General features: G+C 57.5%; 1 protein-coding gene across 6 annotated transcripts in view; it reads left to right on the forward strand.

The window, feature by feature from the left end:
* LRP1 (LDL receptor related protein 1) overlaps positions 1-23,894 on the forward strand; it is a 76,458-nt gene that overhangs the window by 16,572 nt on the left and 35,992 nt on the right. For all 6 annotated transcript variants that reach the window (XR_014846322.1, XM_085040912.1, XM_085040915.1 and 3 more), the window contains exons 3-18: positions 2,117-2,254; positions 3,893-4,012; positions 4,847-4,975; positions 5,129-5,392; positions 17,192-17,354; positions 18,241-18,463; positions 18,729-18,918; positions 19,918-20,061; positions 20,206-20,442; positions 20,600-20,780; positions 20,891-21,468; positions 21,789-21,914; positions 22,006-22,146; positions 22,413-22,538; positions 22,741-22,857; positions 22,983-23,063. Coding sequence is in view for 5 of the 6 variants with exons in the window: in XM_085040912.1 (XP_084897038.1) it covers positions 2,117-2,254; positions 3,893-4,012; positions 4,847-4,975; positions 5,129-5,392; positions 17,192-17,354; positions 18,241-18,463; positions 18,729-18,918; positions 19,918-20,061; positions 20,206-20,442; positions 20,600-20,780; positions 20,891-21,468; positions 21,789-21,914; positions 22,006-22,146; positions 22,413-22,538; positions 22,741-22,857; positions 22,983-23,063 (2,958 nt within the window). In the remaining variant the exon portion in view is untranslated. The remainder of the gene's footprint in view (positions 1-2,116; positions 2,255-3,892; positions 4,013-4,846; positions 4,976-5,128; positions 5,393-17,191; positions 17,355-18,240; positions 18,464-18,728; positions 18,919-19,917; positions 20,062-20,205; positions 20,443-20,599; positions 20,781-20,890; positions 21,469-21,788; positions 21,915-22,005; positions 22,147-22,412; positions 22,539-22,740; positions 22,858-22,982; positions 23,064-23,894) is intronic.

Here is a 23,894-nt window from a genome sequence, read left to right on the forward strand (position 1 = left end):
CGCGGTGTTTGCATGGCACTGACGTTCTCCTGCCAGAGCCTCTTGAAATGCCATCAGACACGTGCCAGGTTTTCCTCCCTGGGGAGTCCTTTGAAGTATTCCCTGGCTTTGCTCAGGTGTTTCCCTGTCCCTTCCTATCCCCAGTGCTGCTCACACGTGGTTCTTGCAGTGAATGTTTTGCTCCACAGAGCTTTCCTGGGAGGAAGACACTTGGACAAGAGTCTCCATCATGTTGGAGATCAAAGATGAGGGGCTTTGAGAAGGAATTTGCTGTGGCTCAGCTGTGGCTGGCGCCTGGTCTGTCCATCCATTGATCCAACAATTCAGGAGGCCTTGGATCTTGCTGTGCTGGATCTGCTTTTGGCATGGTCTGGATGAGTTCAGATGCGACCCAGAGGCAGCACCAGGACCTTCACTGCTGCCACCATGTCCATCCTGATGGGACAAGTTGGACTATCCCACTTCTGCTCCTCCAGCCTCTTCCCTCATTGTGTTCCCCCCATCTGCATCTCCCTGAGCTGTTGCCAAATCAACTGCAGGAGGAAGAATTGCTTTTCTTCTTTCCTCCTTTTTTTTTTTTTTTCTGAGTGGTTTTTTGAGGTTAAACATTCCTATCTAATTCGGCTCCTTGGGGTGTACCACAAGCTTGTCACATGTAATAAATTGGCTCATTTATTAGCGCCAACCCAGTCAAAAGCAAACAAAGTGGCTTGTGGATTAATCCTGCCCTGTTTGGGATAAGTGGTTTGATCCAGGCTCTTTGCAGGGAATAATGGACACGGCAGAGCAGCTCTGACTGATGAATTGGGCGCTTCACTTCATCCCCTTCATTCTTCTGGTCCATATATTGACGCTTCTTAATTAACCCATAATTTGCAATTACTGGGGGCCCACCCTCTGCGAAAAATAAATCTGTGCAGTGGCACCCGGTTAGAAATTCTCCCAGGAATCATCTGCTGGGTGCCCTGGGGCTGGGAAAGAGGGAAGCCCAAACCCCTGCTGGTTGTGAAAGAGCCTGGGTGTCCTGAGCTCTGTATCCACCATCCTGGAGGATCCCATTGCCTCAGTGCCAGGCCAGTCAGCTCACTGGGAGCATACTGGGATGTGTTTGAGACTCAGGGGAGAGATTTGTCACCTGGAACCTGTTAGATTCCTGCTTTTCAGGTGTCTTTTGAGCAGGAATGGGTGTTGCTGCCCAGGATGGACAGATGGAAGTTTTGGCTGTGATGGATTGAGGACTCTGCTCGGTGTGGAGCTCAGGGAATTCACACACCCTGTGCTTTTTGGTCCCCACAGCTCCACGTGCTGTTGAAAGCCTTTATCCCCTGCTGGAGCTGCAGCTCTGGGGAGCTCAGAGTGACCTCTGATCACATCCAGTGTCCCTCTGTGGTGTCCAGAGCCATGCAGGATGAGGATGTGGCAGCACACGGAGCTCTGTGTGTGATGTAATCCTCCTCTCCAAGGAGAGCTGGAGCTTATTTAGGGCAAACTCCTCTGTTGGAGTCTCCGCTGAAGGTGACTGGGATAAAATGGGACCGTGCCTGGACACGGTGTGTGCTGTGCCCTTCTCGGTGCTCACCAGGGGCCCAAGGGGATCCACGGAGCTATTTCTGCCACCATCCTGCTGCCAGCACTGCTGAGGGGAGGGTGAGGTGTGAACAGCCCCTGGAAAATGAGATTTTAGTGTTTAGAGATGTACTGGTGGCTCTGGTGAAACCCTGTGTGTTCAGCCCTGAAATGTGGATTTGGGGCAGGGAGAGGAGGAGACCTCATGGAGGGAGTCAGGATTTTCAGGGACTGTGCCAGAGCTCATTGTCACCCCTGCAGCCACCTCCAACCTGGGGTGAAGCCGTGCTGGACGTTCCAGGAGCTTTTCCTTGGGTTTCAGGCTGTTAATGGATTTATGGTGTGTTTGTTGTTTGTCTCCATGCTTTGCTTCTTTTCAGAGGAGCTTAAAAATCAAGCCTGGCTTCCTTTGTAATTTTTCCAGTTAATAATGGAGATTAAGTCTCCTTGTGCCAAGCTCAGAGAGGCACCCCCATGAACCTGCTAGTGCCACAGCCTCGGGACAAGGAGGGTGTCACTGTCCCCGTGCTGACCCTTTGGTGTCCCGCAGGTCCCCAGAGCAAAGTGTCACGCTGCCAACCCAACGAGCACAACTGCCTGGGCACCGAGCTCTGCATCCACATGAGCAAACTCTGCAATGGCCTCCACGACTGCTTCGATGGCTCTGACGAGGGGCCACACTGCCGGGGTAGGTCTGGTGGTCCCGGGGGGATGTGGGAAAAGGGGGTTACCCCATGGTATTCTCCCCCACGGGGTGGGAGTGATGAGATCCCCGGTTTGTCCTGCTGAGTGTGAACCCCACAACGCTCAGCTCAGCGCAGTCACAGATCCAGAGATTATCCAGAGCCGCTTGGAAGTGAAATGCCCATCATTCCTGAGCTTGCAGCCATGAAATAGCTGCATTGTCTCCTGGGTTTAAAAGCTCCAGGCCTGGGGTTCTGGTCCAGATAAGAGATACCGCTGTGGTTTTTTCCTAATTTCCAGGAGCTTTGTCCCCCCTCCTGGCCTGTTCCCGTGGCTAATCCTGCTGGAAAACTCCCTAAACCAGCGTGCTGCTGCGCAGATTAATCGCTCAGAAACTCGTGTCCTGGGCTGACCCTGCTCTCCAGAGCCTCTTTGCTCCCCAGCCCTGCCCTGCCTGGGTTGGGGGGCTCCTGCCCCTCTCCCCCAGCCCCCCAGGCCTCAAAAGTCTCCCTAATGGGACTCAATTCCTCTCCACTGCCCAGATCCCGTTGGAGCAGCCCGGGGCAACTCCTGCAGCTGTGCCCAAGCTGAGAATTAATATTTCAGTAATAGCTCTCGTTACTTAAGTGGGATCTGATTTTTCACGGCTGGGCAGCACGTGAGCCACGTGAGCTGTGCTGGGGCAGCTGCTCAGGGCTTTGGGCACCTGGTGCTCTCAGGTTTGGGCACGCTGGGGCTGCCAGCCCTCGGTGGGGCTTGATCCGGATGCAGAGTCCCCTCTGCCCGTGCCTGGTGCCGCCCCAGGGAGGCATTTCCTCCATTTCCTCGCAGCTGCTTGCGAGTCCCAGCCTGTCACTGCCCCGGGCTTGGGCAGGTGAGCTGTCACCCCGAGACATCACCCTGGGTTGTCACCCCAAGCCATCACCCCGAGCTGTCATCCCAAGCTGTCAACCCAAACTTTCACCCCCAATGATCACCCTGAGCTGTCAACCCAAGCTGTCACCCCAAGAGATCACCCCAAGTTGTCACCCCCAGCGATTACCTCAAGCCGTCACCCTGAGATGTCATCCCATGTGATCACCCTGAGTTGTCATCTCCAGCTGTCACCCAAGTGATCACCCCAAGTTGTCACCCCGAGCTGTCTCCCCAAGCTGTCACACCAAGCTGTCACCCTGAGCCATCACCCCAACCCCTGTTCACTCTCCAGCTGCTGCACCATTGCTCCCCCCATCCTGCTCCCCTCAGGGACTTTGCTGCCCTTGCAGACATCCCGAGGATGGCAATGCCACCCCTGTGCTAAATGCCTGATTGTCCCCTCAGGGCACTCTGGTGACAGGGTTGGGCAGGGTGAGGACAGGAGGGGAGCTCTGGGGACTCTGGAGCTGCATGTCACCCCACTGTCCTGCATGAGGAGTGCCAGGTCTTGGCCACTTCTGGAAGTGGCCTGGAGTCAGCAGCAGTGGGGATGGTGGGAGCTGCTCAGACCCCCTCTGGTGAGGGTCTCAGTCCCTCCATCCCCTCTGGGGGGGTGGGGGCAGTGTGGAGTTTCCCAGCAAATCCTGGTGGTCCTGCTCACCCAACCCTGACTTCTTGGTGTCCTCCCTGGGTGACATCCTCTCTTCCATCCTCTCTGTCCCCTCAGAACAACTGGCCAACTGCACAGCTCTGGGCTGCCAGCACCACTGTGCACCAACGCTGTCCGGCCCTGTCTGCTACTGCAACCACTCCTTCCAGCTGGCTGAGGACAGGAGGAGCTGCAGAGGTGGGTCTGGGGTGGGCAAAGCCCTCAGTCTGTCCCGGTGACCATGGGGATGTGGCCAATGTCATGTGGGAAAGGGGCAGGGCTTGGCTTTGAGCAGGGAGCATAGTGTGGATGGGATGGGATGGGATGGGATGGGATGGGATGGGATGGGATGGGATAGGATTGATGTGATGGGATTGATGGGATAGGATTGATGGGATGGCATTGATGGGATGGGATTTATGGAATGGGATGGGACTCCCTCTGCTGTGCATGCAACCAGAATGAGGAATACTGGGAGTAAGGAAAAGTCTTTCTCATTGTGTATGGAGCCAGGGGCTGGCGAATGCTCCTGCTGTCCCTGCCTTGGAGAGGATGGGAAAAATAGGAGAGTGTCACAGCAAGGATTGATGGCATCAGTGTGATGGAAAAAAATCTGGAAGTGAGAGATTGTGAAGGCTCCATCCCTTTCATATGGTGGAAGGGATCATTCCTGGCTCTGGCAGGGAGCTCTGGGGGATACATCACTTCCATCTGCCAAAAGAAAGAGCAGCCAAGCCAGTTTGGGAGCTGGAGATTGGAGGGATTTGGAGTGGGAATGGAGGTGCAGAGCTGGAGGGAGGCTCAGTGGCCAGGCAGGGGTTGTCCTGCTGCAGCTGATGCTGGAATGGGGAACCAGGGATGGCCTTGGAAGTGAGGGTGCCTTTGATTCCTTGGGAGGCTGGCATGAGGCTGGCATCACCTTGGAGAAAGCTGGGAGCCTCATTCCCTCTTCAGGCAGCGAAGGAGGCTTGGGCTTTCTGGGAGGTTTGGGTTTTCTGGTCCAAACCTTAGTTTTCTTCCTGTTTTTCTCAGATTTCGATGAATGCACTGTGTATGGGACCTGCAGCCAGACGTGCACCAACACAGAGGGTTCTTACACGTGCAGCTGCGTCGAGGGATATCTCCTGCAGCCAGACAACAGATCCTGCAAAGCCAAAAATGGTGAGATCCTCAGCAGGGGGATTGTGGTGCTTTGGGGCAGCTCTGCAGACCATGGCACTGCCCCAGGCTCTCCACACCAGGCTCTTCCCTGGGGTTAAAACTGTGGGATTTGGTGCTCTGCCATGACCCCTCTTGTCCCCTCCTTGTCCGCAGAGCCTGTGGATCGTCCTCCCGTGCTGCTCATTGCCAACTCCCAGAACATCCTGGCCACCTACCTGAGCGGAGCCCCCGTGCCCAACATCACCCCCACCAGCGCCAAGCAGACCACGGCCATGGACTTCAACTATGTGGAGGACACGGTGTGCTGGGTCCACGTGGGTGACAGTGCCTCCCAGACCATCCTCAAGTGTGCCAAGATCCCCAACCTGAAGGGCTTTGTGGAAGAACGGTCCATCAACATCTCCCTGAGCCTTCACCGTGAGTGTCCACTCCCCTTGGGACCCCTGTCCTGCTGCCCTGTCCCAATCTCCTTGTGATCGCTGTCCTCAGGCCATGGTGGGTGAAATTGAGAAAGAGGCATCTTCCCACAGTGCCAGGTCATTTCCTTCCCTTTTATCATTATTTCTAGCAAGTTTTGTGGTTTCTTGGTGTGCAGATATGAGGAGAAGTGATGCAGGGAGGAGCAGAGCTGCGGGTTTTGGGATGGCAGTTCTTGCTTCCTTCAGTCCCACCCAAAAAATGACCAAGAACAAACTCCCACCCCAGAGGTGACTCTGGGTGCCATGTGAGTCGCGGTGTGAGTGGCTGGTGGCAGTTTTGTTCCCCTGGTGGCTCCATGGCCAGAAAAATTGTGGTTACAGCTCCGATCTGGGGTTTGGGTCACTGTCAGATTTCTCTTCAACATCCTCCCAGGGGTATCTCTTACCTCCTGAAATCTGAGAGGCTTCCAGGGGTCCTGAAGCAAGAGGAATCCCCTTATCTCACCAACTGTTGGTTCATCCAGCAAATTGGATGAACTTATATGAATGAATCTCTGCAAACGAGTGAAGGTCCTGGGTGGATCCAAGAGTGATTCTCTGCTGAGGGCAGTGGGGTGTGAGCTGGGATCTGGGGATCCCAGAGGTCCTGGGGGTCCCGGGGGCTGCGTGTGGCTGGGCTGGGCAGGCTGCAGGCACTGCTGAGGGTGTGTGTGCATGGTTAATTTAAGCTCACCCTGTGTATTTTTAGGGCAGGGTGTATTTTTAGGGAGAGGCCTCACCCTTTGCTCTTGCAGGCAATGGTGTGGAGTTGGGCAGGACAGCGTTTGGCTTCCTGCTCCCCTCCCGGGATTTAGGGGGTCACTGGGATTTTGGGGGGCTCTGGGATTTGGGAAATCTCTGGGATTTAGGGGATCTCTGCTTTCAGTGCCCCTCTGGCTCCTCTCCGAAGGCTCCCTCAGGGTGAGTCTGGTTCATCAGCACAAAGGAAATGCAGGAATGAATTCCCCCAGCACCGAGTCGGGTGCTGGGGGTCAGGATGAAGAGATAATGTCACTCTCCGGCAGGACACTGGAGAGACCCATGAATCCAATTAGTGGTTTCCCTCTTTATTTGCTTCTTTATGGCATTATCTGCTCCCAGCAGGAGTGGGGCCTCCCTGGTGCCTGCTGCTAATGGGGCTTGAGCTGGCATCTGATGGGGGGAGATTGATGCTGCGGGGCTGGAAAGCAGCAGTTCCAGCTGCCAGGGGAGGCCTGGGATGTGCAGTGCCACAGCCTGGCTCCGATAGCTTCCCTGCCTCCCCGTCCCGCTCCGTTCCTGCAGAGATTTCTGTCACTGGTGCTGTGGGAGATGTGTTAAATGAAGGCTGTTAACAGCCCTTGGCACGACCCGCTGTCCTCAGAGCTTTGCTGCTCCCCTGCTCCTTACACTCCCAAAGCCTTTTGCTCTCCGCAGGCTTGGGAGCTGCAGCGCTTCTCGTGGTGTTGCTCCCTCGGCTCCCACCTCGCTGCCTGTGGATATTTGTCACAGGCACTGATTTTCTCAGTTGATCTAAGCTGGCTGGTTCCCTACCCCCAGGTCTTTTTCCGGGGACACACTAAAAATCAGAGGCTGAGGAAATCTTCCAGCCATTTCTCTTACAAAAATCGCGCTCCGTGTTGGAATTGGATCATTTCTCTCCGCTATCAGTTGGGCTTGGGGGGCTGTGGGCACCTCTGGGGGACGTGTGGGGCTTGCTGCCAGTGGCCAGGACAGGTGGCATGACGTGGTCACTCACTGGGCAGAGGTCCAGCCTGTCCCCATCTCCACAGGGACCTTGGAAGTGGCACCTTCCTGCCAGCCCTGGTGTCCCTCCACACTCAGCCCCGTGAGGAGGATGGCACGGGAAGGGCTCGTCCTTCCTGCCAGTGCTGAATTGTAACAAGGGCAACTTGTCTTATCCTTCCTCCCATCCCGCTGTCCCTCTCCTCCGCTCCGTGTGACAATCCAGCAGTGTTCCTGGCCGGGAGGATCCTGGCAGGCATCACCCTCAAGGATGGAGCTGATCCTGTGCCGAGGCTGCTCCGACCCCTTGGAGCATCGGGATGGCACAGGGGGTTCACTGTGACCCCCCTGTCAGCCTTGAGCCACTCTGGTGTGGGACAGGGGACAGCTGGGGACTGGGGCAGGGCTGTCACTGCTCCCCCTTGGACCCTCCATGCTCCGTGGCAGATCCTTGACCTCTGGGGACTTTGTGATCCCGTGGGTTCTCTCAACCAGATTCCAGCCTCCACGTGTTTCCCCAGACAATGTCCTTGTTTGTTTGGAGTTGGGCTTCCAAGGAATTTCAGAGCCAAACAGAGCACTAAAAAATAATAATTAAAATCTGTTGCTGGGCTCTCGTGCTGCTGCTTCCCGTGTCCCAGCCGGAGTCCTCTGCTCTCTGAGCTCCCCCAGCTCTCCAAGCTTATCCTGCTGGCCTTTTCCCCCATCCTGGGGCTCTTTGGCTCATCCTTGAGCAACTCTGGGACTGTTTGGCTCATCCTTGAGCAACACTGAGCTCAGCCACGGACCCCAGGGCTGGGACAGTGAGGGAAGCAGCGCTCTGGTCTGTGGTGGGATTTATCCCTCCTTCATGGGGTTTGTGTCCCTGTCCCCCAGAGGTGACACCAGGAGGTGGGAACACCTCCCTGGAGCATGCAGAGAGGTCAGGACTGTCCTTAGGAGGGCACCTTTAGCTGGCAGCAGCCCAAGCCTGTGCTGGTCACCTCTCGGCCTCCACGTCGGTGTTGACAGCGGCGTTAAATCCCCGTCTCCGGTGCTGTGTGATCGGGTGACACTCGGCTTGCAGAGAAAGGCAGGAGTCCTTTGCTTGCACTGTGGAAAACTACTGGGGAACACGTGTCAGGAGCAGAGCACTGGGCTTCTCTGTGGGTCTTGGGGTGGCTCCCCTCTGCCTTTCCTTCCCCTTCCCCTCCCCTCTCCTCATGCTCTTTCGCTTTCTTTTTCCCCTTTTCCGTGGCTTTTTGCATGGTCAGAACCAGGAGCTTGGTGATGCCAGGGAATGCATTTGTTGTGCTGGCAGGTGGCTGCAGCCGGCATTGCTCCATCCCAGTCCTGGTGCTGCTCCATCCCAGTTCCAGTACAGCTCCTCCCAGTCCAGCACTTCTCTCCCAGTCTGGCACTTCTCTTCCAGTCTAGCACTGCTCTATCAGTCCCGTACTGCTTTCCCTGTCCAGAACTGCCCCTTCCCAGTCCCAGCACTGCTCTCCCAGTCCCAGCACTGTTTTCCCACTCCCAGGACTGCTCCATCCCAGCCCTGGTGCTGCTCCATCCCAGTTCCAGCACTGCTCCATCCCAGTTCCAGCACTGCTCCATCCCAGTTCCAGCACTGCTCTCCCAGTCCAGCACTTCTCTCCCAGTCCCAGCACTGCTCTCCCACTGCCAGTACTGCTTTCCCAGTCCAGCACATCTCTTTTCCAGTTCCAGCACTGCTCCATCCCAGTCTGGCACTTTTCTCCCAGTCCCAGCACTGCACTCCCAGTCCATAACTGCTCTCCCAGTCCAGCACTTCTCTCCTAGTCCCAGCACTGCACTCCCAGCCCCAGCACTGCTCCATCCCAATCCAGCACAGCTCCTTCCCAGTCTGGCACTTCTCTCCCAGTCCAGCACTGCTCTCCCAGTCCAGAACTGCTCTCCCAGTCCAGAACTGCTCTCCCAGTCCAGAACTGCTCTCCCAGTCCAGAACTGCTCTCCCAGTCCAGAACTGCTCTCCCAGTCCCAGCACTTCTCTCCCAGTCCCTGCACTGCTTGCCCAGTCCCAGCACAGCTCCTTCCCAGGCAGAGCAGGCAGGAATTCTGCAGCTCGGCAGGATCCATGTGGGGCTGCTGGGAAAGGGCTGCGGAGGTGCCGAGATTTATTATTTCTGCGTTTAAGGTTTGTTGTTTTCCTTTATAAAACAAGCCCCCGGGAAGGGGTTTGAAATATCAGGACATTTGATCCCGAGTGCATTATAAACCCTAAACGCCGGCAATCTGGCCACTATTAAAATACCTTCCTGGGCAGCATCAATCCCAACCCGGCCGGCTCGGAGGGTGTTTTCATTGACTCCATTTCAGCCTTGTCACTCGGAATTGCCTGTCCCAGTGCCAGCGGGCAGAGGAGCTGTGGGCGCTGGGACAGATTGATTTCAGGGTGATGTTGCTCTGCAGAGGAATCCAAGTACATTTCTTCCCCCACTTTGCATGGAAAGCTATTTTTCTTCCTTGCTGCCTCATCCTGGCCAAGAAAGAGGCTCCGACGTGAACTCACTTGGCAGGAGAGCGGGATGATTGGTAACTTCATCTCCCGGTTCCTTTCTGTTGGGTTTTTTTTTTTTTTTTTAACTGTTTATGGCTGTTCTCGTTGCGGCGACACAGGAAAGTGGGAGATGGAGAGCAGGGGGAAAATGGGAGCAGGGAATGGAGGGGAGCAGGGGATAGGGGAGAGCAGGATGTGGGGAGAACAGGGACTGGGAGCCATGTCTGGAGCTGTGCACTCCCACCAGCTCATTGTGAGGGAGGGGACAACAATTTTAATCAGTCTGTTAATTAAAATTTGTCACCAAGACACTCAGGACTCTGCTGTGGCTCTGCCCAGCACCTCTGACTTCCATTATGTGGTGTTTCCCCTCATAGGGGACAGAAATAAATCCCCCAAGGGGACTGAAACCCCCCCAGGCTGTGGTGGCAGGGGTGAGCTGCATTCCCACGTGGCTGGAGACAAAAGGGTGACATTAATGCCCTGAGTCATCAGGATGCTCGTGCCTGGGGATGGGTTTGATTTCACATGGGCAGGAGTGTGTCTGTCCCTGTTCACATCTGTCTGTCCCTGCACACATCTGTCTGTCCATCCTGCTCACTGCAGGACCCTCGTGGGACTCTTCCTGCCCACCCTGGCCCCATTTCTGCTTTCTCATCCCCCCAGCTCACCCCAGTGACATTCCCTGGGTTCCCGTCAAGCCTGTGTCTCTCTCCTCTCACCCAGAAGGAAACCAAGCGCCCTGTCCCTCCCTTGGCCTCTGCGGAATATTTGTGCCCATGGAACGGTCTCATTAAGGCAGAGTAATTAGCAGTCCCTTGGCTGCCCTCCACGCAGCCCTGAGCTCGTTCCATCCCCGTTCCTGCTCTTCCCACCTCCGGTGCCTCAGCCGGGCTCCGCAGGGATGCTGCGGGGTTGAGCCAGGACACGGGGAGGAGCGAAACTTTGGGGTGTCCCCACCCTGGGGAGCTGCAGACGGTGTCACAGGGGGCTGGAGAGGTGCCAGTGACACTTTGGATGCTGCACTGGAGGTCCGAGGCACAGAGAGAGCATGGATTTGGGGTCCAAGGCTCATTGGAAAAGGGCAGTGCTGCAGCATCTTCCATTCACCAGCCTGTCCCCGAGCTGGGATGTCCCTCTGTGGTGGCCTGGGGGGGCTGTGTCACCCCCGAGGAACGTTTGGCTTGTGCAGGGTGGGCGTGAGTGTGCGCAGAGCCCCAGGGATCCATCCCAGAGCCGAGTCAGACATCCTGGCCACGAGCCACCGGCTTCCACCCAGCGGTTCCTCCTCGGAGCGAAACATCTCAGCAGAGAGGGGGGTGAATTTATTTATTTTTGAGCCTGGTTTGCTGAGGGAACGAGGCTGACGTGACGGCGGTGGCCGTGTGTGGCGGTGGCCGTCCCCTCTGCTGTCCCCAACAAGGAGTTGGCTGTTCCTGGGAGCAGGGGGGCCGTGCTGGACCCTCGGGGGCACGGGGTGTCTGTCCGGCCGTCCGGCGCCCTTCGGGGCGGGAGTTTGTCTTTGTGCCCGTCCTGTTAACATACTTCTAATTAAGGAAAATTGTCCCCAGGAGCAGTGTTTACCCACGGAGCGCGGTGCCGTCACAGAGACGGTCTTGTTCTCCCGGGGAGAGGATGTCTGTGGAGGGAAGAGACAGAAATTCCTCCAGATTATGGTATTATGTAAATGTATCAAACGGATCATTCCCTATAAAAAGGAAAGTAGGAAACCGATGTATTTGAGCAGCCCTGGGGACCACATTCCTGACGAGCCTCCGTTCCTGCGCCGCCGGCGTTTCTGAGCCGAAACATTCGGCAACTTTTCCAAGCTGTTTTTCCGCCGAGGCAGCGTGCCGGCGGCTCCGGGGGGCTCGTGGGGTGGCTGCCTGCCCTCCCGGCTGTCTCGCTGGGTGGCAAGTTGGCCACGGCCCCTGCTTGCCCCGCGGGTGGGTTGTGCCCGGAGCGGGGGACGCTGCTGTCCAGGCGGGATTTCTGTAGGATGTGGCAGCTTTGCTGTGGTGTCACTCGGACCGCAGACCCCACAGTTCTCCTGGTGTCTCCTGAGGCACTTGGGGTTCGTGTCAGGGCTGGTCTGCAGTGGGGAAGCAAGAACTGGGCTGTTGCTGTAGGTGTGCATTTATGGGACATAAATTTTATTTATTTATTCTTGATTTCTTCATTATTCTTTATTTATTGGAAGTTGGTTTGTCTCTGTTCTCTGTCCCATGTGCTGGGCAAGGGGGAAAATGCTCCTCAGCAGAATGGGGACAAGGATTTGGTGTCACAGCTCTGAGCTTTGGTGATATTTCTGTCTGCTTCCAGCAGAGCTGGGACCTCTCCTCGCCACCATCCCTGTCCTGCTCTCCTGGGGTAGCTGGGGAGTGGAGTTTCTCCCAGACCTAGAATCATGGAATTATAAAGGTTGGAAAAGCCCTCTAAGACCCTCGAGTCCAACCATTAACCCAGTGCTGCCAGGCCATCGCTGAAACATGGCCCCAAGTGCCACATCCACACATTTCAGGAGGAATTTCTTCGTGGAAAGGGTTGTCAGGCTTTGGAAGGGGCTGCCCAGGGAGGTGGTGGAATGTCCATCCCTGGAGGTGTCCAGGGAAGGACTGGATGTGGCACTCAGGGCTCTGGTGGGGATTGGTTTGGCTTGATGATCCTGGAGGATTTTTCCAACCTCAGGGATTCGGGAATTCAGGGATTTCTTGCTGTGCTGATTCCTGAGCTTGTTGAACCTCCACGATTATTGGGGGTTTCTCCTCTTCCTCCCTTCACTGTGAGTCTGGACGAGCTGTCGCCCTCGCAGCTGTTTGGGGACTGTCGAAATCCCTGGTTTAATCCGAGGGAAGATTGTGTGTTTCCTTCCTCCTCCTGTCAGGCCACAATTGATGTGTTTGCAGACTGCACGGCAACTGATTCATGCAGAGCAAAGTTATGTGCTGGGTCAGCAAAGCTCCTTCCCCAAAAAACCCACAGTCCTGCAGTGCCTCGCTGGGACTGGGGGTAAAAATCGGGTGGCTCGGCTTAGGGGAGGGAGAACCTCGGGCTGCAGCTCCAGGGGGAAGTGTGGGGTCAATGACCCACTTGTCAAAGGCAGTTCTTTGGGTGGGATTGTCCCACCTGGAGCTCTGGGATCCTGGCGTGAGAAGGATGTGGCCAGAGGAGACCATGGAGATGCTCCAAGAACTGGAGCACCTCTGGAGCCAGGCTGGGAGAGCTGGGGATGTTCACCTGGAGAGGAGAAGGTTCTGAGGAGACCTTAGAGCCTTTTCCAGTGTCTAAAGGAGCTCCAGGAGAGCTGGAGAGGGACTTTGGGCAAGGGATGGAAGGATAGCACACAGGGAATGGCTTCCCACTGCCAGAGGGCAGGGAAAGATGGGATTTTGGGAAGGAATTCCTGGCTCTGAGGGTGGGGAGACCCTGGAATGGATTTCCCAGAGAAGCTTTGTTTGCCCCTGGATCTCTGGAAGTGTCCAAGGCCAGGTTGGACAGGGCTTGGAGCACTCTGGGATAGCAGAAGGTGTCCCTGCCCATTGCAGGGGGTGGAACAGGATGATCTTTAAGGTCCCTTCTGACCAAACCATTCCGGGATTCTACAAAAAGGGAGAAATCCAAGCACAGTTGTGACACAGAGGATTTTGTGGCGGTGACTTCAGGAACAGCTCGGTCGGGATGGCTTGGGCTGTGGCGGGCGTGAAACCAGGAAACATCTGTGAGGGTGGGTTTTGGGGTTTGCTGAAGTTGCCAACCCATGTTGAGCAACTTTGACGAAGTTCTCGGTGCTCCCTCATCCTCCATCCTCCCTCCATCCACCCTCCCCCCGAGAGGGGCTCAGCGTGGACCCCTGGCCCTTGGAAGGTTGTTTGGCTGCCTCTCCTGGGAAGAGCCTTGGGAAGGCGACATTCCCTGCTCTCTGCCCCCACCAGCTCCCTTCCAAACACTCTCGAATAAATAAATCTTGGGAAACGAGCTCGGCGTGTCGCAATCGCCCGCAAGGCCCCGCCGAGGTTGAGCAAGGAGGGGGATTGATTCCAGGATGAGAATTGGTGGGGAGAGGCACCCGTGGGGGGCTGCAGGAGCAGGGGATGGTCTCTGCACCCCAGATTATCCCGTGGAAACCGTGGCAAGAGCCCTCCAGGGGACAGGTTGGTCCCTTCTGGTCCCCTCAGATGGGTTTGAGGTGTTTTCATGGCTGTGGCACCATCCCCAGGTAGAGAGAAGACTCTGTGCCCCTCATTCACTGCTCTCCAGAGATTGGGAAGGAGGGGGGAAGGTTTCTGCAGGCCAGCCAACACCAGGGGTTAAAAATAGACGTTTTCTAAATTAGCTTCCACCAAAAGTTCAAGAGGAAATCCAGGTTTAGCTGAGGCTACAAGAAAGAGCTGAAAATAATAATAATAATGATGAAAATAACAATGATGATGATGATGATGATGATAATAATAATGATAGTAATAATAATAAAAAAAAAGGGATTCCTGCAAAGGAGAGGGGAGGATGGCGAGCAGGGACAGAAGGAGCAAAGCTGGAAAACAAAAGCCTTTGAGGAGGGTAATGCTTTCCAGCTGCAAAAATACAGCCTGGGAGAGGAGCAAGTGCTTGCGTCACCCCCAGCCCCCCAGCCCTGTGCTGCCCTGCTCGGACCTGGGGCCCGGCCGGAGACCCCCAGCTTGACCAGGACCCTCTGCTCCCCTGGGAAGTCAGCCGGGGCAGGATGGGTGTGAGGGGAGTGTGGGGCTGCAAGTCTGTGGCTTGTTTTGGCCTTTTTCCCTTTGGATTCCTCTCAGACTGGTGGTGAACGTCGGATGGGCTGGACTCAGCTGCGGCTGGGAGGGATGTGGCTGGGAAAAGGGCACTGACCACGGCTGGACCCCCTGGAGGAGGAGAATCCAGGGGTCTGCAGCCCTGGGTGGGGGGCGAGGGCCCCCGAGCCGTTTTGCCAACGCTCCCCATCCGCCCCTGCTTGGATCGCTCCCCCGGTCCTGTGACTCTGACTCAGCCACGCAGGCGCCAGCCAAGACCTGCTTTTTTTGGGGAATTCTTGCACATCCCTTTGCCGAAGCGTTTCTCGCCCCGGCAGGGCCCTGCCGCCCCCTCCCCACGTCAGAGGGGGTTTGGGGAGGAGCAGGGGAGGGCGGTGGGTGCTGGTTGTGACAGCAGAATTCCACCTCGGGGGCAGAATGTGGCCCTTGTCACCCCAGCATCAATTTTTAAGTGTTCTTTGCTCATCACAAACCCCTCTCTTGCCCCAGGAGCTGGGCTGGGGGGTCCTGGCTGGACCAGTAGCCCCATCAGCCCCATGCCAGCCCCGGCTGGGTTGGGAGCACCGTGCCGGCCTCAGCTTGGGGTTGATGCTCATTCCTTGGCTCGGGCTGTTTCCACTTGTTTTTACGAGCTGCCTCACGCCGGGTGGTGGCTGCGGGCGCCGTGGCCTCACCCTTCCGGAGGGGGGGTCACTGTCGGCTCGATGTCCCCATCCCCGTCCCCAGGGCCACAGCCGGAACACGAAGGCCTGGAGGGCTCAGGGATTGGGGGTCGTGCACCCCGAGCTCTCTGCATGCTCATCCCATGGGTTCATCCCAGCCCGGCGGTGTGGATGGACTCAGTGTTGGTCAGAGCAAACCAGGGGAGCAGGGGGGGTTGGGAACATTGCAAAACCTCCTGGCTTGATTCATGTTTTCCCTCGCGAGCTCCTGCGTTGGTTAATAATTCAGTGGTGTCTGGCCCTGCTCCACCGGGGCTGTCTGGGTCTCAATGGCCTTGGGGTGCTGGGGGGCTGCTGTGCCCCTGTCCCTGCCCCTCTGGGGCTGTCTGGGTCCTGCTGACCTTGGGATTATGGGACTGAGGGGCTGCTGTGCTCTATCCCTCTTCCTCCAGGGCTTTTCCAGGTCCTGCTGACCTCAGGATGCTGGGGGTGGGGGGCTGTTGTGCCCCATCCCTGCTCTTGTGGGACTGATTGGGTCCTGCTGACCTCAGGGTGTTGGGGCCAGGGGGCTGCTGTGCTCTATCTCTGTTCCTCCAGGGCTTGTCCAGGTCCCTCTGATCTCAGGGTGCTGGGCTGGGGGGCTGCTGTGTCCCCTGTCCCTGCTTCTTCTGAGACTGTTTGGGTCCTGCTGACTTTGGGATTATGGGACTGAGGGGCTGCTGTGCCTCATCCCTGCTCCTCCAGGGCTCTCTGGGTCTTGCTGACCTCGGGGTGCTCAAGTGAGAGGCTGCTGTGCCCCTGTTCCTTCTCTTCCAGAGCTGTCCAAGTCCTGCTGGTCTTGGGGTGCTGGGCTGAGGGGCTACTGGGCTGGGGGGCTGCTGGGCTCCGTCCCTCCTCCCCCAGGGCTGTCTCGGTCCCTCTGACCGCTGGGTCCTTCTGACCAAGGCTGCTGTGCCTCATCCCTGCTCCGCCCTAGCTGTGGGGCTGCAGTGTTGGGGGTCTTGGTGAGCACTAATCCCAAGGAAAGCCCCCCAAATCACTTGGAATCTCTGGGAGATGCAGCCCCTCAGCCTGGCCTCTGGCCTGGCGGGTGCAGGAGGGGCTGAGCGGCGCTGAGCACTGACCCAGTGGCGAGGCAGGAATTCGGGTGCGTTGGGTTTATCCGATTTAACAGGCTTTCACTGGTTTAATTAAATACTCACACGCTGCGTGCCAGGTGCTGTCTCTCACCTGCTCCAGGCCCTGGGGTGTCCCTGCGGCTCTGGATTAGCTCTGTTCCCACCTCGCCCAGCGGGATCTGCCCACAGCCCCCCCGGTGCCACGTGTCCTGTCCTGGTGACGCTGTTGGAGCCCCTTCAGTGCCACCCACTCCCTCCTCCAGTGCCCACCTTGCAGAGCTTCCCCCTGCTCTGCTAGTGTTCCTGTGGGATGAATTCCCAGTGTTTCTGCAGGGTGAATTCCCTGTGTTTCTGCAGGGTGAATTCTCAGTGTTCTTGCGGGATGAATTCCCAATGTTTCCGCAGGGTGAATTCCCAATGGTCCTGTGGGGTGAATTCCCAGTGTTTCCTTCAGGATGAATTCCTGATGTTCCTCAGGGATGAATTCCTGATGTTTCTGTGGGATGAATTCCCAGTGTTTCTGCGGGATGAATTCCCAATGTTCCTGCAGGGTGAATTCCCAATGTTCCTGCAGGGTGAATTCCCAATGTTCTTGAGGGTTAAATTCCCAGTGTTTCTGCAGGGTGAATTCTCAGTGGTCCTGCAGGGTGAATTCCCAAAATTCCTGCAGGATACTCTCCTGGTGTTCACCCCAGATGCTCTCCCAGTTGTGTGTGATGTTTCTGGCTTGTCTGGGGTCAACAGGTCCTGTTTCCCTGGGGAGCAGAGGATGAGTTGCTGTAGGTGCTGTGGGTGCTGTGGGCGCTGTGTGGCTCCACGTGGGGTGACCAGAGCAGATCCCTGGTACAGTGCAGGTCCCACTGCAGGTCCCATGACCTCATTCCTCAGCTGTGTTGGTGTTTGCAATCCCAGGGGGCTCCCAGCTCCCTCCTCTGTGCCTCATCACCCTCTGTCCCTCTCCTGCCTCAGACGTGGAGCAGATGGCCATCGACTGGCTCACGGGCAACTTCTACTTCGTGGATGACATTGATGACAGAATCTTTGTCTGCAACAAGAACGGGGACACCTGTGTCACACTGCTGGACCTGGAGCTGTACAATCCCAAGGGAATTGCGCTGGACCCAGCCATGGGGTGAGTCCTGGGAATTCACTGCCCTTGGGGACAGCAGGCAAGGGTGGCCTGTCCCTCGGGGGTTTCCTGTCCCCCCTCTCTGCAGGGACATTTCCCACTCCTCCTGCCCTGGCAGCTCTGCATGGCTCAGTCCTGCAGGACACATCTGGCCCGGCTCAGGATAAGCTGCTGCTTCCAGCTTGTGCCACACAGTGTGGTCACAGCTTTGCTCCAGATTTTGGGAGCTGAAACAGTTGGCTCATTGCACGGCCAGAGCAGCTCCCTCGTGTCCGTGTGTCCGGCTGCTGCCTTCTGCACAGTCCTGAGGATGCTGCTGAATCATCGGAGCAGCTCAGGGCACACATGGCAGCTGCCAGGACCTGGGAGCTGGTGTGGCTCTGGTGGGCAGAGCAGAGTAACCACTAAAGAGGAAAATTCCCCCCTCACCAGCTGCTTTCCTGATGGGCACTTTCCTCCAGGCTTGGATGGAAGAAGTCGGTGTTATTGAGCAGAAAATCGGGAGTATTTCTTATAAACAAACAAATATCACAGGATCCTGTAGAGAGACTTCAGGCTCGAGCTGGGCTGGTGCAGACAAGCCCTGCAGGTGACTGAGTTCAGTCCCTTTGGCTCTGTGGTGGCAGTGCTGATCCCTGGCTCTGCTGTACCATGTTGGGAAGTGCCATGCCAGCTTTGGGATGCACAGGCAGCTGCCTCAGGTTGTGTTTTAACATTTACAACCCTGTGTGAGCACATGGGTCTCCTCCAGCGACACCAACACACCTGAATCTCCGTGGGAGCTCCGTGCCAGACCCCAGCTGGGCATCCACACATCCACATCCTCCCCCTGCCAGGGGTGAAAATGCCATCCCAGCTCTGAGCTCCCTCCTCTGCTCTTCTCTCACAGCAAGGTGTTCTTCACTGACTACGGGCAGATCCCCAAGGTGGAGCGCTGCGACATGGATGGGCAGAACCGCACCAAGCTGGTGGACAGCAAGATCGTCTTCCCACACGGCATCACCTTGGACCTGGTGAACCGGCTGGTGTACTGGGCTGATGCCTACCTGGACTACATCGAGGTGGTGGACTACGAGGGCAAGAACAGGCACACCATCATCCAGGGCATCCTGGTGAGTGGGGTTGGGGGAGGTTGGGGTTGGGGGAGAGGGTTGGTATCGGTGCTTGGTGTCCTGGGTGTTGCTGGTCTGCAGTTTTGACTTTACTGGGCCAGCAAAGAATGTGCTGAGTGCTGATTTTGCCAAGGATGATCTTGTGCTGTTGATGGACAAGACCACACTGGTGGCCAGTGGGGTGAGATCAGGGGTTTTGAGCATCTCGGAGCCCATTTCTCACAGCTCCTAAATTCCTTGTGGACGCCAACCTGGTGCCTTCCAGATCGAACACCTGTATGGGCTGACAGTCTTTGAGAACTACCTGTACGCCACCAACTCCGACAATGCCAACGCCCAGCAGAAAACCAGCGTCATCCGTGTCAATCGCTTCAACAGCACTGAGTACCAGGTGGTGACACGGGTGGACAAGGGTGGAGCGCTGCATATCTACCACCAGCGGCGCCAGCCCACAGGTGGGACCCTGGCGTGGGAATAACAGCTCCTGGTTGCCCAGCCAGGGGATTGGGTGGGATTTCGGGAAGAATTTCTTCGTGGAAAGGGTGGTCAGGCATTGTAAGGGGCTGCCCAGGGAGGTGGTGGAGTCCTCATCCTGTGGAGGTGTCCAAGGAATGACTGGATGTGGCACTCAGTGCTCTGGTGGGGATTGGTCACAGGTTGGACTCAATGATCTTGGAGGTCTTTTCCAACCACACGGATTCTGGGATTCCTGCTCCCCAGGTCACTGGGGGCTGCTGAACATCCTGGGGTGCCTTTCTTTCCTGCTATCGCTGTGTCTCCTCCTGTGAGAGCTGCACCACATATTTGATGGATCATGGAGAGTACAGAGATGTGGGAGCAGATGCAGCATCTTAAAATATTAATGGTCCCACTTACTCTCCGTCCCCACTGCCAGCATGTTCACCCTGGTGCTCCAGGGATTTCCAGGGAGTTGAAAAGCTCTGGTGCTGTGCCAACCCCTCCCTGCACCCACCCACTCCACCCCCAGCACCTTCCTGCAGTTAATCAATTTACTCCGTTAAAATCCTCTTAGTGTCTGCAGCCTGCTCGGCATTTTCCAGAATATAAAATTAATCAGGAGATTTCCGAGCGGGGAAGGAGTGTGATTAAGGGGCTCTCCGGGTGGTGCTGGCTGTCCCTGCTCTGGGGCTTGTCCCACTGGTGCAGCAGGATGGGACAGTGTGGCCCTGTGTTGTACTGGGACATTCTGGCTTCTCCACAGGGATCTTTCTCATGGGAAACTCGTTTCCCGTCTCTGAGCTGTCCTCAGTGCTCAGCCCTTCCCTGACTGGCTGGGAGCTCCCAGGAGGAATGAGCTCCCCTAAAGCCCAGGGAGGACCCATGAGAGAATCCCCACATCCCTGTGGTTGCAGCCCCATGTCCCGTGTCCTGTGTCCCATGTCCCTGCACTGCTCTGGTGTCCCCAATCACTCCAGCCCTGCTCTGTGTTGCAGTGCGGAGCCATGCCTGTGAGCCAGATCAGTTTGGGAAGCCGGGAGGCTGCTCGGACATCTGCCTGCTGGGGAACAGCCACAAGAGCCGGACATGCCGCTGCCGCTCGGGGTTCAGCCTGGGCAGTGATGGAAAATCCTGCAAAAGTGAGTGCTGGCCTTCCTGGGGGAATATAGGGGGCGAGGGGCTGAAGCTCTGCTGTGACCCCACAACAGCCCCAGTGCCATATGCCATCCCCACGGCGCTGCCCTTGCCCGGCTGGTGGCATGACTGTCCCTGTCTCCCCACAGAGCCCGAGCATGAGCTGTTCCTGGTGTACGGGAAGGGACGTCCTGGCATCATCCGTGGGATGGACATGGGTGCCAAGGTGCCGGATGAGCACATGATCCCCATCGAGAACCTCATGAACCCCCGTGCTCTGGACTTCCACGCCGAGACTGGCTTCATCTACTTCGCTGACACCACCAGCTACCTCATTGGGCGCCAGAAGATCGATGGCACAGAGCGGGAGACCATCCTGAAGGATGGTACGTGGCTGAGGGGCCCAACCTGTGCCCTTGGGGCTGGGGGTCCATCGTCCCAATCGGTTTGGGTCGGGATCAGGCACCATGAATCATATGGGGCTGTTGCTTCCACTTTCCGCCTCCTGGCTGGTGATGAACCCACTCCATTTTTTCCCCAAAGGCATCCACAACGTTGAAGGGATTGCCGTGGACTGGATGGGGAACAACCTGTACTGGACAGATGATGGCCCCAAGAAGACCATCAGTGTGGCGCGGCTGGAAAAGGCTGCCCAGACGAGGAAGACGCTGATCGAGGGGAAGATGACACACCCCCGTGCCATCGTGGTGGACCCCTTGAATGGGTGCGGGTTCCTGGGTGGGCAGGGCTGGCTGGCAGAGCCACGGGGACATGGTGGGGTCTTGTCACAAGCTGTGGTGGCAAGGCCAGGGCTCAGCTCAGTGTCCATGGCAGGTGGATGTACTGGACAGACTGGGAGGAGGATCCCAAGGACAGCAAGAGGGGCAAGATCGAGAGGGCTTGGATGGATGGTTCCAACCGCAACATCTTCATCACCTCCAAGACTGTCCTGTGGCCCAACGGGCTGAGCCTGGACATCCCAGCCAAGATCCTCTACTGGGTGGACGCTTTCTATGATCGCATTGAGATGGTTTATCTCAATGGCACCGAGCGGAAGGCGAGTGGGGCTACCGTGGCACACCGATCACCCCAGCGCTGGGGCAGCCGAGCTGTTGCCTCTCTCCTGTCCCTTTCCACCACCCCTGTCCCTGTCGCTGTCACTGTCCCTGTCCCCATCCCCAAGTGCCCATCCCAGATAACAGAGCCTCTCCACCTCCCGCAGATTGTGTACGAGGGCCCGGAGCTGAACCATGCCTTTGGGCTGTGCCACTACAGCAACTTCCTGTTCTGGACCGAGTACCGCAGCGGCAGCATCTACAGGCTGGACCAGACCTCCAAGGCCGTGAGCCTGCTCCGCAACGAGCGCCCGCCCATCTTCGAGATCCGCATGTACGACGCGCAGCAGCAGCAAGGTGCGAGGGGTTGGGGCCTGGGGAAGGAGGGATGGGGCTTGGGGGCGAGTCTGAGCTGCCTAAGCAGCCCCCCACCTCTTTTTGATTCCTTTTAGTCATCCTTGTGCACCTTGTTTTGCTTTCCTGTTGCTTGTGCCCTGCCCTTCCAGCCTCCCCTCTTTTTCCCACCCTAATTCCATTTCCCCATGGCCTCCCCTGGGGTCTCCAGATGGCTTCCAGCTGTGGCTCCTGTTGAGGGAGTCCAGGGGCCTGGGGTCACCCAGCACCCCCGTGGGTCCCTGGGCACTGAATGCCATCCCGTCACCCCTTTGCCTTCGCAGTGGGTTCCAACAAATGCCGTGTCAACAACGGGGGCTGCAGCAGCCTGTGCCTGGCCACCCCCCGGGGCCGTCAGTGCGCCTGTGCCGAGGACCAGATCCTGGGGCCGGACTCTGTCACCTGCCAGGGTAGGCTGCCCTGGGACCCTTGTGGGGACACCCATGGAAAGCTGCACTTGGTCACCTGGTTACAATCCTGCCTGTGCTTTCCCCTGGGCAGCCAACCCATCCTACATCCCACCGCCACAGTGCCAGCCCGGTGAGTTCGCCTGCAAGAACAACCGCTGCATCCAGGAGCGCTGGAAGTGTGATGGGGACAACGACTGCCTGGACAACAGTGATGAAGCCCCCGAGCTCTGCCGTGCGTGACACCTCCTGGGCGGTGGGATTGCGGCTATGACTCCCCCAGATGTGGGGTCAGCGGTTGGGGCAGGGTTGGGCAGTCAGGACTGCTCTGTCCCCTCCCCAGCTTGAGGAGGGAAGCACCCTGGTATAGGAGGAAAATATTGAATGGGATCCTGGTCCCTTTGCCTGAGGCTCCAGCCCTTTTCTGTCCCAGTTTGTCTCAGGGATGGGATGGGATGGGATGGGATGAGGGGCAGGTCCTGAGCACATGTCCCCCCACAGACCAGCACACCTGCCCTTCGGATCGCTTCAAGTGCAAGAACAACCGCTGCATCCCCAACCGCTGGCTCTGCGATGGGGACAACGACTGTGGGAACAACGAGGACGAGTCCAACTCCACCTGCTCAGGTGAGGAGCCTGCCTGGTCCTCAGGGAGTTGCAGGAGAGCTCTTGCTGAGCCACAGCCTGAGGTTTTGGGGTCTCACATGTCCTTGCACATACTTTGGCTTCTCACCTGGGTCTTGCAGGAGCCTGGGGGTATTTTCCCCACCTTCCCCTGGCAAAACAGAGTACTGTGAGCCATTAACACTCCATCTGTCCCTCCTGGCAGCACGGACCTGCTCCCCCAACCAGTTCTCCTGCGCCAGCGGCCGCTGCATCCCCATCTCCTGGACGTGTGACCTGGATGATGACTGTGGGGATCGCTCTGACGAGTCTGCCTCGTGCGGTGAGCTGGGACTGGGAGCACTGGGAGTACTGGGGGCACTGGGAGCACTGGGAACATGGGGCTGTGAAGATTGGGGTGCACCTGAGATGTCTCCCGTGCTGACAGTGCCTCTGCCTTCTCTGCAGCCTACCCGACCTGCTTCCCCCTGACACAATTCACCTGCAACAACGGGCGCTGCATCAACATCAACTGGCGCTGTGACAACGGTGAGGACTCAGCCCTGCGCTGCTCCTGAGGGGATGGCGAGACCCCAAGCGGGGGTGCAGCCTGGCAGGGACCCCATTTTGGCAAGGGCCAGTTCTCAGCTTGAGCTGAAGGGCAGAGGCCAGGCCCCAAGGGGATGACCCCCCAGGGGAGGGGCTGTAAGCCAAAGCTGAGCCCATCCTGCAGCCCCCAGCCCCATATTTCCCTTGGCTGTGCTGGGGCAGGGAGTGCTGCGGGAATAACCTGGCAGGGATTGTTCCAGTCCCTTGTGAGGTTTCCAAAACTCTGCCCTGGTGCTGGCACTGAGCATGGCATGGCCGGAGCTGCTGGTGGGGCTGAGCCAGGTCCTGCAGCCCCAGGGAAGGCAGGAAAGCTCTCCCAGCCAGCTCCCATCTGCCCTTGGATCTTTCCAGGGCCAGGCCTGGGACAGAGGGTTTGCCCCAAGGTTGCTTTCCTTCCCCACAAGTTTATTTCAGTCTTTGAGCCGCTCTGCCTTGTTAGGAATAATTAGTGGCTTTGGAGCAGGCGAGACACTGGTGCCTGGCTGAGCAGAGCTGTGGGTGCAGGACTCTCCCTGGAGTCTTCCTGAGCTCTCTTGGAGCTGGCCCTGCTCCTGAGGTCCCCACTGTGGCAGCCAGGCTGTGACATGGAGCCTCTCGTGCAGCCCCGAGCCTCGCCAGGTGCCTGGGCAGGACCTGCAGCACCACAAGGGTCCCCCCATCCTGGCTGCCCCCTGCTCCCCCAGCACCCTCCGCTGCTTCTGGTGTCACCTCCCGGGCTGCCCGGTGCCTCTGTGTGTCCGTGTCCTTGTCCACGTCCCGGTGTCTCTGTGC

This window comes from Lichenostomus cassidix, chromosome 29 (genome assembly GCF_008360975.1).
Source record: "Lichenostomus cassidix isolate B80296 chromosome 29, HeHo_3.0, whole genome shotgun sequence".
Taxonomy (NCBI): Eukaryota; Metazoa; Chordata; class Aves; order Passeriformes; family Meliphagidae; genus Lichenostomus; species Lichenostomus cassidix.